This window comes from Typopeltis vanoorti, chromosome 8, assembly GCF_054136105.1.
Source record: "Typopeltis vanoorti isolate ZY-2024b chromosome 8, IOZ_Tvanoo_1.0, whole genome shotgun sequence".
NCBI lineage: Eukaryota > Metazoa > Arthropoda > Arachnida > Uropygi > Thelyphonidae > Typopeltis > Typopeltis vanoorti.
Genome location: NC_143556.1, coordinates 11,539,003 through 11,552,358, shown reverse-complemented (window position 1 = coordinate 11,552,358; position 13,356 = coordinate 11,539,003). Strand labels below are relative to the sequence as shown.

General features: G+C 39.8%; 1 protein-coding gene across 4 annotated transcripts in view; it reads right to left on the bottom strand.

Annotated features, from left to right (window-relative positions):
* LOC150103732 (uncharacterized) overlaps positions 1-13,356 on the bottom strand; it is a 408,898-nt gene that overhangs the window by 278,028 nt on the left and 117,514 nt on the right. For all 4 annotated transcript variants that reach the window (XM_090397132.1, XM_090397134.1, XM_090397136.1 and 1 more), the window contains exon 17: positions 4,819-5,029. In XM_090397132.1, the coding sequence (XP_090253258.1) occupies positions 4,819-5,029 (211 nt within the window). The remainder of the gene's footprint in view (positions 1-4,818; positions 5,030-13,356) is intronic.

Here is a 13,356-nt window from a genome sequence, read left to right as displayed (position 1 = left end):
TTATTTTAAGTGAGAGTACAGTAATTGTTAACTTAGTACAGTTAATTATTATTATTATTATTATTATTATTATTATTACGGGCAACTCCAGGGAGTCATTAGACTCATCGAGGGAGGCCCCAAATCATTTTCATCACAACTATTCGACATTCATACAGTATCTATCATACCTCGCCTTAAACTCATTCACCGTCACAGCATCCACCACAGACTCAGGGAGCGCATTCCACTCATTCACCACTCTAAAAGTAAAGAACCCAGCTCTAACACCTTTACTAACCACACTTTTGCCCAGTTTCCATGGATGTCCCCTAGTCCTCCCACAACCAGCCCTGTTCTCAAAAATATCTTCTGAATTAATTTTATAGAAACCCTTCAGTAATTTGAATGTCTCAATCATATCTCCCCTCCTCCGCCTATCAACCAATTTTTGCAACCCACAAATCCTCAACCTGTTCTCATACGGTTCATTCCACAGACCTGCTATCATCTTGGTCACTCGCCTCTGGATCCTCTCCACCTCCTCCCCATCAAGAAGAAACCTAGGTGACCAAATCTGAGCACAGTAGTCGAGATGAGGTCTTATCAAGGCTCGATACAGAGGAACAATAACCTGCTTGTCTCTGCTTGTCAACGTATTCTTCAGCAACCAAGTGATTTGATGAGCTGATTTGGCCACTTTTGCAATGTGTCCCCTAAATTTCAATTCCTTATCCACCAACACTCCTAAATCTCGTGCCTCATCAATTTCCTGGAGCACGGTTCCACCAATGCAGTAAACTGCCTCCCATCTTTTCACCCCAAAATGCATAACCTTACATTTTGCCACATTAAATTGACATCCATTCTCCCTAGCCCAGACCTCCAATCTATCCAAATCATCCTGCAAAATTTTGACGTCATCTGCATTCACTATTGCCCTACCCAACTTCGCATCATCCGCAAACAAATGAACTGTTCCTCTCAGATCCTTTCCTATATCATTTATGAACAAATTAAACAGCAGTGGTCCAAGAACAGATCCTTGTGGTACACCACTAGTCACAGGCCGTCTAGTGGACTCTACTCCTGAGTAAACCACTCTCTGATATCTCTCCGTCAACCACCCTCCTATCCATCTCACCAACCCTATGTCCATTCCCATATGCTGCAATTTACTGATTAGAATTCCATGTGGTATCCTGTCAAAGGCCTTAGCAAGGTCCAGCAGAATCACTGTAAACCCATTACCCTTATCCAGTTCAGCCGTCACTGTGTTATAATACGTGAGCAAGTTACTGAGGCATGACCTACCCTTCACAAAACCATGCTGTCCCCGATACAGTATCCCATTTTCTTCTATCCAATCTTGTATTTTCCTCTTGACTATTTTCTCTAAGACCTTGATAATGATTCCTGTTATGCTGATTGGCCGGTAATTTTCAACAGCAGCCTTGGAACCACCTTTGTGCAGTGGAACTATTTTCCCCTCTTTCCACCCCCTTGGGACTGACCCAGTCCTGAGGCTCAAATTAAACATAATGGTCAAGGGCACTGACAATTCTTTGGCCGCTTCACGTACGACACGAGCTGGTATACCATCCAATCCCACAGATGTATTGACATTGAGGTTCTGTAATAGACTAGTTACCTCTACCTCATTCATCACAATTCCAGTATAAGCTGTTGGTTCCTCCATTTCCGCAAAGCCACCACCTGGATGATATACTCTTGCAAAGTGCTCGCTCAGTAATTCCACAACATCGACTGATTCAGTTACCTCCCTACCCTCAGCATTTTTTAAGATCATTCTACCATGAGCATTTTTCCTTTTACTTGCAACATATTGAAAAAACTGTTTGGGATTCTCTTTAGCCTGCATGGCCAATTTCCTTTCGTAATCTGCTTTTGCTTTTCTTACCACCCTTGTTACCATCCTGGCCTGAGCTTTATACTGTTCATGCACCTGATGGTCACCCTTCTCCTTAAATTCCCTCCACAATTGTTTCTTTTTTTGCAGCTCAAGCTTAATAGTGTTATTCATCCATTTAACCCCTACCTGATTTATTATTCGGACTCTTGGTATACAGTCAACCATTGCCTCCTGCAAACAGTTCTTAACCACCTCCCATGCACCATCAACATCCAGCCCTTGCAGTTTTACATGCCATGGCATTGAGCCAAGCACACACCTAAGCTTGTCATACTTACCAGCCCGGTAATTCCACATATACCCTGTCTTAATTGTAAATTCGACTCCTTTAGCCACCTCCCAAGTCATGACCTTATGGTCACTCTCACCAATTGGTGGCAACATGGTCATGTTCGTTACAGCTACATTCTCAGTTGCAATTACTAGGTCCAGCACTCTCTGCCCCCTGGTATTTTCCAATACATGTTGCCGTAGATAGTTGTCCCTTAATAACTGCATAAAATCCAATTCCTTCCTCCCATGTGCCCTCTCCTCTTTCCAGTCAATGTTACCATAATTGAAATCACCCATAATAATTACCCTCCTTCCATTCATTTCTTCTATTTGCTTATGCATACTTAATAAAAAAATTAAAACCAATGCGTTAACTTATCTTAATTTTTAATGTTTTTTTTTTTAATTCAGGTTAACTCTTGCAAGGGCTACAAGGGCTTTGTAAATGTTTTTCAATTTTTTGAATTCACATTATTTTTAATCACAGATGAAGAATTCTCAAAATCCTTTATTCGTGAAAATTATTAACGAAATAAAACTCCGCTGTTAAGAAAACACAGAGCACCACCAAGCGGCGAGAACAATGCTGACTGATGGCTAGATTCAAGGATTTTGCAGCCATATTAAGTACTATTAATATTGTCACGCCTTTTTATTTTTTTTACAAGTAAATATTTCTAAATTATTTAGGATATTACATAATATAATACTAAACATATTATATAACGTAACATTGTATGTTCTTTAACGTTATAGAATAAAATTAAATAAAGTACCTTACTTGGCGTTATTATATATCGTATATAATAGATTCTTCAAAAAGTAAAACAGATTTAAATTATTAATTAAGGCAGCATTGACAGCAATACATTTAACTGAAATGTTAAACTATTACAGAGTTCGACATTTTTCAAGTGTTCGACTATTGACGACACCTTTGTTGAAGAAATAAATTCATTTTTAAGGCCAGCAAATTATGGTTCCTAAGATATAGTTTAAATTACAGGTTAATCCACCACTTTTGAGATTACCGTTTTTTCATAAAGATACACCATGTTGAACACGTACTCAGAGGACACTCTATTTCAGAAAATTAGTGCTCCTCTATCCAATGTTCCACTTCTTCCACTAAGCCATTAAATCCCCACCAGCAAACTTCACCAGTGGGGCAAAACATTCATTTCCCAGACTTATACCACTCTCAATCATTGGAACAAGATGTAGCATGATCTCAGATACTGTAATGAGTCCCAGTCTAATGTATAGATATCTCTTTAGATCAATGTAACTTAAGCTGTTGCTGATCCCAAAGCTGATGCTTGGCTTACATATAACTGCACTTCAATTGAAAAGACTGCAGAACTTAATGAGGCCTCCTTCTGCTAATTTGAATCCATTTAAACTCTTTGAACTTTTGCTTTATCATTTGCATATCATATCGATAATTCATAATCAACTTTCGGTCCTTTGAAGCAAAGCACTGAAATCTCAATATTGATACAGTAGCCACCAAATTCGCTTTTCGGTTGAAAAGACCCAGGTTTGAATCTCGTTTAGGAAACGAGAAACCTATATAGGGGATTTTTAACAGATGGTTAACTTGCTAGTGTAAAAGAGTAACAAGTAGCAGGTTTTTAGGTAGAAAAGCCCGAATTTTTCTACACCCAAAAACACTGGGATTTTTTATCCCACAAAACAGAAAAACTGCTTGAAGAATCCACACCATTGATAAACCGAATAATCCGGCCTCATATCCTTAGATTTTCTTTGAATGATAATGTTGCTTATGTTTTGTTTTAGAAGACTTTTATCAATATCGCAAAGAGATAGGCCACAAAAGTGATATCCCATGTAACATCTATTTCGAAGTTCATAAGTTTTTCTCCACTTCTCCCCTCATATATGGATGTACGTTGACAACAGGAATCTTTACATTGTTTCATTGTAAAAGAGATATTCTAATATTTATTTCAAAACAGTGTGGATCACAGTCTGCACACAGAATTTATTTGCTACCTTTCTTGCGGCCTTTCGTATGTAGAACTAATATTTATGAATAAATAAATAAATAAAAAGATTTCGTAGTGGAGTACTGGAATTAATTAAAAACAATCCAATTCTTTTTCTTTTTCTGCCTGTGTAGCTCATGGAAGTACCGTTTGCTTCTTCAGCGCTAGTCCTCCCGAAGAAAGATCAAGGTTCAATTCTGATTGGCGACCAGAGGAACTTTTCTGAGCCTTTCTTCGATCGATTCCTGAGTAAGTCGATTTCTAACAGGGGAAATTTTGTTTTTTCGTCCCGTAAACTCAAGAAAATCGACTGCATAATCCACACTATTTAGACAAAAACATATCGTGTTAGGATTAGGGACCACCAGATGGAAGCACTTGTTTACCAGTCTCTTCACTTAAAATTAGTGTTAGGTCTTGAGCCAACTAACTCTGATTGGCTACTGGTGGAAACTGAACTGCTCACTTAGTCCCCCAAAAAGTTAGATATCATCCTTGCTTAAAAGACATTAAGTAATTCTTTTTTAAATCCATGCTTCTGATAGCATGGAAATCAATTGCCCAAAAATGAATGATTTACTGGTTACTAAACTCAACTGTCAAATGATTAAAAAAATGCCTCACCTCAAAGGGTACGCAGTCGAAGAAGATCGCTAAAAACCAATTTAAAGTGATTGTACACAGTTCGATATCCAGCACCTCCAAATGGTGGTAGAGAACGGGCATCTTGTCTTTGAGAAGCTCTTTTAAGACCTCCTGATCTGCCTGGGCACCCACCAAGTTATGGTCAAAGTAATGAGGAGTGAAGTATCGCTCCGTGATGGCCACAAGACACCTGGTAAAGAAATAAATGCTGTGATTTTAAGCTAAAAATCAATTTAGCTGGGAAAAAAATTATAATTGTTCTCGCTATCCGTGCTACTCAAATTCATTAAATATAAGTGATTTTCGTAACTAGACAGGATAGAGACATATCCAGATTGTAAGACACATTAGTCTTATACAAACTTCTGGACATCCGTTATTTACTGCCAAGTACCCGTGTGACTTTTCAATGTCTGTTATACTAGATCAGTGGAAAAAGATTTGATAATAATGAAAGACTAAAACAGAATTTTTGTCCGCTTTTATTCAGCCAATTCCATTATTTTTTTAGCTTACAATTGTGTTTAGATCTCGCTTTCTTGAAAAAATTGACAACAGAACACAAAGAATGCACCAATAAATGCTAGATAGAATTAGGAACACAAAATGGCTACAGTTGTTTTGCTAGGAAAGTGGCGAATGATGGAACAGATTGCAAGGATCAGTTGTGACCATAGACCTCCTACAATGAGTCTACAGACTCAGTGGGATCCTTTGTGTGTGTGTGTGTGTGAAGAGAGTGCAAAGCAGATGTGTACAAGAATCAACTCCGTCGCCAGACACCAGTTAAGTAGATTTTTTCTGTTAACCTTCCTTTATGCTTCATCCAAGCTTAGGATTGACGGTGAATTTTCTTTTGCATAAAATAACATTGATGTGGTTGCAGGAAACATGTATCAACTTTTATTAACTAGACTTACAGCCTGGAAATCTTGCTGTAGAGAACAAAATGGAACTTTGTCAAGCTACTTCAAGTGTGTGTTATCGGCAAATAAATGGCATGATTATTTTCAGATAACACACATACAGTTAGGCATGTCCAGAACGAGTGGCAATTTTGGAAGGTATCAAACCAGCAAAATTGTATCTCAACCAGAAAAACACCGCTTTATTTAATTTAATTTTTTTTTATTATAACATCTTTTGTTGAATTTAGGGGTGGCATATACCTTAACGTATCTTTTTAGGGTTAGGTACCAAGAGATGGCAGCACTTGTTTGCCAGCCTATTCATCGGTGGCTGCTATAATTAGTGATAGACATGGGCCAGCTATCTCTGATTGGCTACCGATGGAGATTGAACTGCCCACTCAGTCTCCAAAAGCTAGATAGGATATAAAAGGCCTCGCCTACTCCCTATTAGGGAATAGATACGTAATGGCGTAGTTTGGGATACCAGCATGAGGATTGTTGTTGTTGCAAGAATGTTTTTGATTTCAGTGGTGATTAGTAAGTTTTAGATTTTGTGAATCTTCTTTGATAACAGAATACAAGGTAAGACTTGGATTTTGATGCAATTTTCCGGCTCTTGTCCGTTCTCTTCGCCATTCTAAATATTTCTCAGGTAAGCATATTTGAATACTTTTAAACATGAACAGTTTAAGTACTGACGACTTTGTCCAATCTCTGGATAAGAAGCTGGCGCTCGACCTCCTCAAAAAACTGTTGAAGAAATTTGAGGTAGAGTGGCCAGGGTTTCTAAACCTATATTCAGCGACAGATGACTCCACAGAAGGGGACAACTCAACACCAGGGGGAGGAAGGGAAGATGAACCTGATAATCTCTGCTCCCACACCAAAAGACGATACAGAAACCCACGCTCGAAAAAAGCGTAAAACAACTGAGACTCAGGTAAACCAGGGGATGGAAGAAAATTCCCCCAACATTGACCTCTCCACACCCAACAATGAAAAAGTTCCTCTAATTGTACTACGGGAAAAAGAACGATGGACTGCCGCCAGACCTATTATGCAAAACCACCAAATTGCCTATTCATGGGAAAAAAACGTAGACGACGGAGTTAAAATCCAGCCTGCTACAATAGGCGACTACAGACACCTCGCAAAAACCATGGATGAGTTAGATATTAAATATCATACTTGCTCACTGAAGTCGGAGAAAAACCTAACAGTTGTACTCAGGGGATTAACAGAAAACATCTGCACAGATGAAATAACTGAAGACCTCTGCCTTCACTATCGCCCACCTGTCAAGGTCAGCAGAATGCTATGGGCCGACAACAGTCCATTTGCCCGTATTACTTGTAGAGATATCCAACACACACAAGAACATATACAACATAACAACGATCTGTGGTCTGAAAATCACAACTGAACCACTAAGGAAAAGACCCTCATCAGGCCAGTGCCACAGATGTCAGAAGTACGGACACGCACAGAAACTCTGCAGAGCAGACTACAAATGCCTCAAATGTGGCCAAAACCACCCCACAGCAACCTGCTCAAAACCCAGGACCTCGCCAGCCAAATGCGCGAACCGAGGGGCCCCACCCGGTAGACTACAGAGGCTACAGTCACTACTCTAAGAATAAAACAGACAACAAAAGAAAACAGATCTCTCAACCCTGCCCACAGGCACCAGAGTCGACAGCTCCCCAGTTGCCTGACACCCAACAAAAGACAACAAAACACCAGCTCTCACAAATGGAAAATACCAACAGTCTGGAAAGCCACCGTCAAAGCAGGACATATGTCGAAGCAGCCCGCTCATCCAAAGATATCTAGCAGGACCAAATTCTTCCAAACATGACAACAGTCATCACAGCCTCATTGGCAAATATGCTTCAAGACTTAAGTAAGTCAAACCCTTCAACAAACTCCACAAAAAAGATTTCTAAAAGAAACTCAAACCATCTTATCAATGCTTGTTAATGAACAAAACTAGATTACTCCCAGACTCACTACAGATCGCCGCTTGGAACGCCAATGGCCTAAAAAACAAGACACTACAGCTTCAAGAATTCTCTCACAGATAGAACCCTGACATCATCCTAATTAATGAAACTCATCTAAGACCTGCAGATAATCCAAAACTGAGAGACTATATACTGTGTAGAAATGACCGACTGGACTACAGAGGCGGTAGTACAGCCATATTTATCAGGAACTGCATCGGGCACAATGGAATACTCACCCCCCCATCTCCAACCTAGAACTCACCAGTGTCGAAGTCCACACAAACTCAACTGAAAGACTTAAAATCTATGCTGCCTCCAACTTCTCCCCTAAGACCCTGCTATTTTCTGACTTGGATGCTGTACTGGGCATAAATGAATCCATCATCGTCGTTGGGGACTTAAACTCCAAACATTCCTTCTGGAACAACAGAACCATGCTGTTCAATGCTGTTGTAACAGGACCCACTGAACCAACCCACCGCAGCCCAACTGGCACAGCCATCCGAGACATCACCATCCTACACAACATCAAATACCAGTACAGCATTCAAGCACTGAACGAATTATCATCAGACCACAACCCAATCCTACTTCACTTAGGGAACAAAGACCAGTCACCTCCCCCTCCAAACCTCCATTGTCTGGGAGAAACTTAGGAAAGTGCTACCAGAACACATTGGTCCGGTTTCCCATATAAAAGCCAAGGAAGAAATAGACACGGCAATAAAGAACCTCACCAATCAAATCAATAAAGTCATAACAGCAGCCACAGTATCCACGATTACCCACAAACAAAACCGTCTCCTGGAAGAAATCATGGACTTAATAAGGGAAAAAAACAGACAAAGAAAAAGATACCACAACACTCGTGCTCCCCAGGACAAAACAGCCCTCAACAGATTAAACAAATCTGTCCGAGAAGCTCTCCAGAACCACAGGAATCAACAATGGGACAAAGCTTACCTCCACCTCCACAGCAGATCATTCCATATGGAAATTCCTAAACAACCCCAGGAACAAGCGCAAATCCCTCCCCCCTCTTCAAACAGAACAGCACCTTGCATACACAGATGCTGACGAAGCCGAAGCCATAGCAAGAAACCTAGAGAAAGAATGTAGTCCTGCATATGAGAACCTAAACATCAGCCATGTATACAAGATCCATCGTAAAGTAAGGTTCACAATAAATCATCCTGATGAAAATCCAAACCCTATAATGCCTACCTCACCTACCGAAATAATCGGCATCATCAACCATCTCAAGATCAAAAAAGCCCCAGGTTCCGACGGCATTACTAACAAAGTCATCAAGGCACTACCACGCAAAGCCATAGCACATCTGGCAAACATCATAAACTCCATCCTCAAATAGCAGCACTTCCCCCAGTCATAGAAAATAGCTGACATCATCTTAATTCACAAACCAGGCAAAGACCCACACCTACCTGAAAATTACCATCCCATCAGCCTGCTGTCCAACTTAGGGAAAATAGCAGAGAAAATCATCCTCATCCGACTCCAAGATCATGTCAACCAACTAAATATCATTCCACAAGAACAATTTGGCTTCCATCAAAATCACAGCATGCACCACCCAACAGATCCATAGATTAGTAGAATACGTCACCACAGGATTTAATTGGAATCAGCATATGGAGCCGTGTTCCTAGACATCTCAAAGGCCTTCCATAAGATCTGGCACCAAGGCCTACTCTACAAACTTATCATCGCAAACCTTCCACTAAACATGATACACCTAATTAAATCATACCTCTCAAACAGGAGGATGCAAGTCAAAATCAATGAAACAGTCTCAACCCAATGTAAAATCCTCGCTGGAGTTCCTCAAGGATCACTACTAGCCCCGATCCTGTTCAACATCTATATGGCAGACATCCCTCAAAATCTTCTCACATCCACCATCGCCCTTTATGCAGATGACACGGCTATACTAGCCAGATCCCGCCAACCACATCTCGTAATCAAAAAACAACAAGATTCCATTCTGAATCTAGAAAAATAGTTTACAGACTGGCGACTACAATTAAACCCCCAGAAAAGCACAAAGATACTCTTGACAAGAGGACGAGCATACCCTAAAGGAGACATCACCCTGTTCAACTCTAAAATTCCCTGGAAAACTGAAGCAAAATACCTCGGAATACTTCTCGATTAACGATTATGCTTCAACAGCCACATCAAGAGCACATGCATCAAAGCTTCAACCGTTATCGCCCAGCTATACCCCTTGATCAATGGACACAGCAAACTTAGCTCAAGAAACAAAATTCTACTCTACAAGACAGTGATCCGTCCCACAATTATATACGCCTCCCCAGCCTGGAGCCATACTCCCAAGACAAACATCCTCAAGCTACAAAGACTATAGAAGAAGTGCCTGCGAATGATACTGGACGCCCCGTGGTTCATCAGGAACGTCCAGATCCACCGGGACATAAATATCCCCCACATCTCTCCACTACTACGCTACCTAGCAGAAAAATTCTTTATGAAGACATCTACGCATCCAAGCCAACTAATACAACAAGCCGGAAACTATGACACTAATGACCACTGGAAACATAAATGACCGAAAACCATCCTAACACTCAACGACGTATAACCACTTCTACCCACTCAGGGAGAGCTAAAATAGCTCACAAATCTCTCCCATCACTGCTCCCGAAACAGACAACAGGGAATATAAAAAGCGTCAAGGTTCACCCTCTGCGCCATATATGTCCTGCGTCCTATTAGGGAATACAAGGCGTTAGCTGATATACCTTAATACTACGTAATTACTGGGACGAAGTAATAGTGGAATTCTTTTAGTATGGCGTTATGAGTAATTTCTTATGTCAGTTGCTATGAACAGTAATGCGAGCATATACGTACAGGGTAATCAAAATTAAAGTATCTTTAATTTTGATTACCCTGTGATCCAAATGATCCAAATGCTACGAAACTTTTCAGAAGTGCATTGTGCGTCATGGGGAAGTGATATCCGAGAAAAAAATAAAGTAATTTCGAAATTCACCACCAGGGACGCTGTATGCTGTACGTAATGTAAATGTAGTAATTTTTCTGCGTGTGCAAGGAGAAAAGAGACACAAACATAAATAACACAGTTTTATTCACTTCCATTATGCATTCACAAGCTGTACTGTTCAATGTGCTGCTCTTCCCAGTATACCACAAACTGCCTCCTTTACACAGAGTGTTCAACAGCAGCTGGTTGTCACTGATGTTGCGCCCATGCCACGTTAGCGCTGGCAAGTTATCAGGATGATCCCGATAAACTCTGTCTTTGAGAAAATACCAAAGCCAGAAGTCACAGGGAATCAGATCAGGCCATGCAGTGGGAAACGCACTGCTCATCATACTGGTTTCCGTGAAATGTTCTCGAAGAATCTCCTGTACGGATTCACCAATATGTTGAGAAGCACCATCTTGTATGAAACTAACTGTTGCAACTGTGGCCCAGAAAAATTGTTTACCATATCGCAATACCACTCGGCAGTAACTGAGCAGGTGGCAGAACCCGACTGGCGAATGTCCTCAAAGAAGAATGGTCCAAATAAATAAAGTTGTAAACCCAAATAACTTTCAGTGAATGGAAAAGAATTTGTCGAATTACATGCGGGTTTTGCGTAGCTTATACTCGTGGGTATTCACAGCTTCATCCAGTGAAAGTGAGCCTCATCTTCCCACAAAATCATCCATGGTTGCACAACATCCAACTCCACTCGAGCAAGGGATGTCAAAGCGAGTGTCAGTCAACTTTCAAAGTCCTGCGTCATAACTCCTGTGTCAGAGTTATCTTGACTGGTTGAAATGCAGAATCTTCTGTAGAATTTTCCAGGCGGTTGTGTAAGTCATATTGGTATGTCTTGATACAGCACGTGAACTGTTCGAACCAATATTGATATTCATGGCCTGCTCCACAACGGCAGTAATAACTTCATTCACTTGTGAACTGATTGGTTCGCGATTTCTGCAAGGTCGAACTCCCAACGATCCTTTTTTCAAAGCAACTAATCACCTGTCTCTTAGCACATGGAGATAGTGGACCTCGTCGACATCTGTTCAGTCGACGAAATTCGTGGAGTGCAGCAACAGCATTGCAATTGTTTAGGCATTACAGCTTCATGAGCAAAGCATGTTGGTACAATATGAGTGCCACCAATGTGGACGGAATTAGCAACCAGAATGAAGGGAAAATCCCGTGTCCATCTTTTTAAACCCTCCTACCACCTGCCGAGTTGCGTGATACGCAAATTCCACGCATTCAGTGTTTACAGCGCCATCTGTTGGTGAATTTTGGAACTTTTTTCTCAAATATCGCTTCTGCACAACGCCCGATTTTTTTGTGCTAAGTTTTCAAGCATTTGGATCACTGGGTGACTCTCTACAACGTCTTAAACATGGGTACTTCAATTGTGATCACCCTTATACTGTGTGAAGAGTACAGGTAAATAAATCTCATGTTTTTTCATGAAAATTTGGCCACTTCGACTCAGGCGGTAAGAATGCCCGAATGCTTATTTGTGAAGGTATTTAAGTTAGGAACTCAAACTGCAATTTTCCAACATCTTCACAAATTGATAGAATTGGCTTCCTTGGCCGAGTGGTTAGCGAATCCATCGAACAGGGTTCGAGTTCGAATTCTTCCGCCGACATGGATGTTTTTGATTGTCTTTTACAAACATCCATCTTTGAAAGATATCACACGTCCTGCTTTAAGGCATAAAGTGGCTTCAAAGAGATTCATGAGTTCTGGAGCACCTTTCTGGACTATTTAACCCTCAGTTATAAATCCAATGAGCTCTTTGTACTGTTCAAAGGAAGCAGGCTGGGCTTCTTTATTCCTAACAACCGAATTATCAGTAAATAACTTAAAGATCAATGCGAAATTATTCTCTACACTGACAGAATGGTTTGGGTATAGTACAATATATGAACACCATATTATTATTATTATTATTATTTCTCAATCATAGATTCCGTAGCATCCTAACACAGCAAAAAAAAAAACAAAAAAAAACAATAAATAATAACCAACTTGTGTCATCCTCAGATAAGCTTACATATAAGCTTCGAGGATGAAAGCAACGAAATTAGTTCTCATCCAAGATGTATCATACGTAACCCAAATGCATGTAATGAACGTATCACATGTAAACCAAAGCATGTAATGTATGTATTATACGTAAACAAATGTTCCTAATGTAAGTATCACATGTAAACAAATGTAAGTAATGTATCATATGTAATCAAATGTATGTAATGTATATAATAACTGTAATAAACCTATGCAATGTAATAAAAAAAATTCTTTTAAATGTAAATTATGAGTTTACACTGTATGTTTGTGAGAATAAGGAAACATAATATTTAGATTGCATATGTGTAAATACTGTTGTATAATCACACCTTTTCAAACTTGGAAAAAAAATAGTAAACTACAACATGTAATATTATACAACTTATGTAACTCTGAACAATATAATTGTAAATTATTATTATGATTGTTATGAAAAAAATAAAATAAAATAAAAAAAACAGTTATCATCATTACTATTTAAATATCATTATATGTA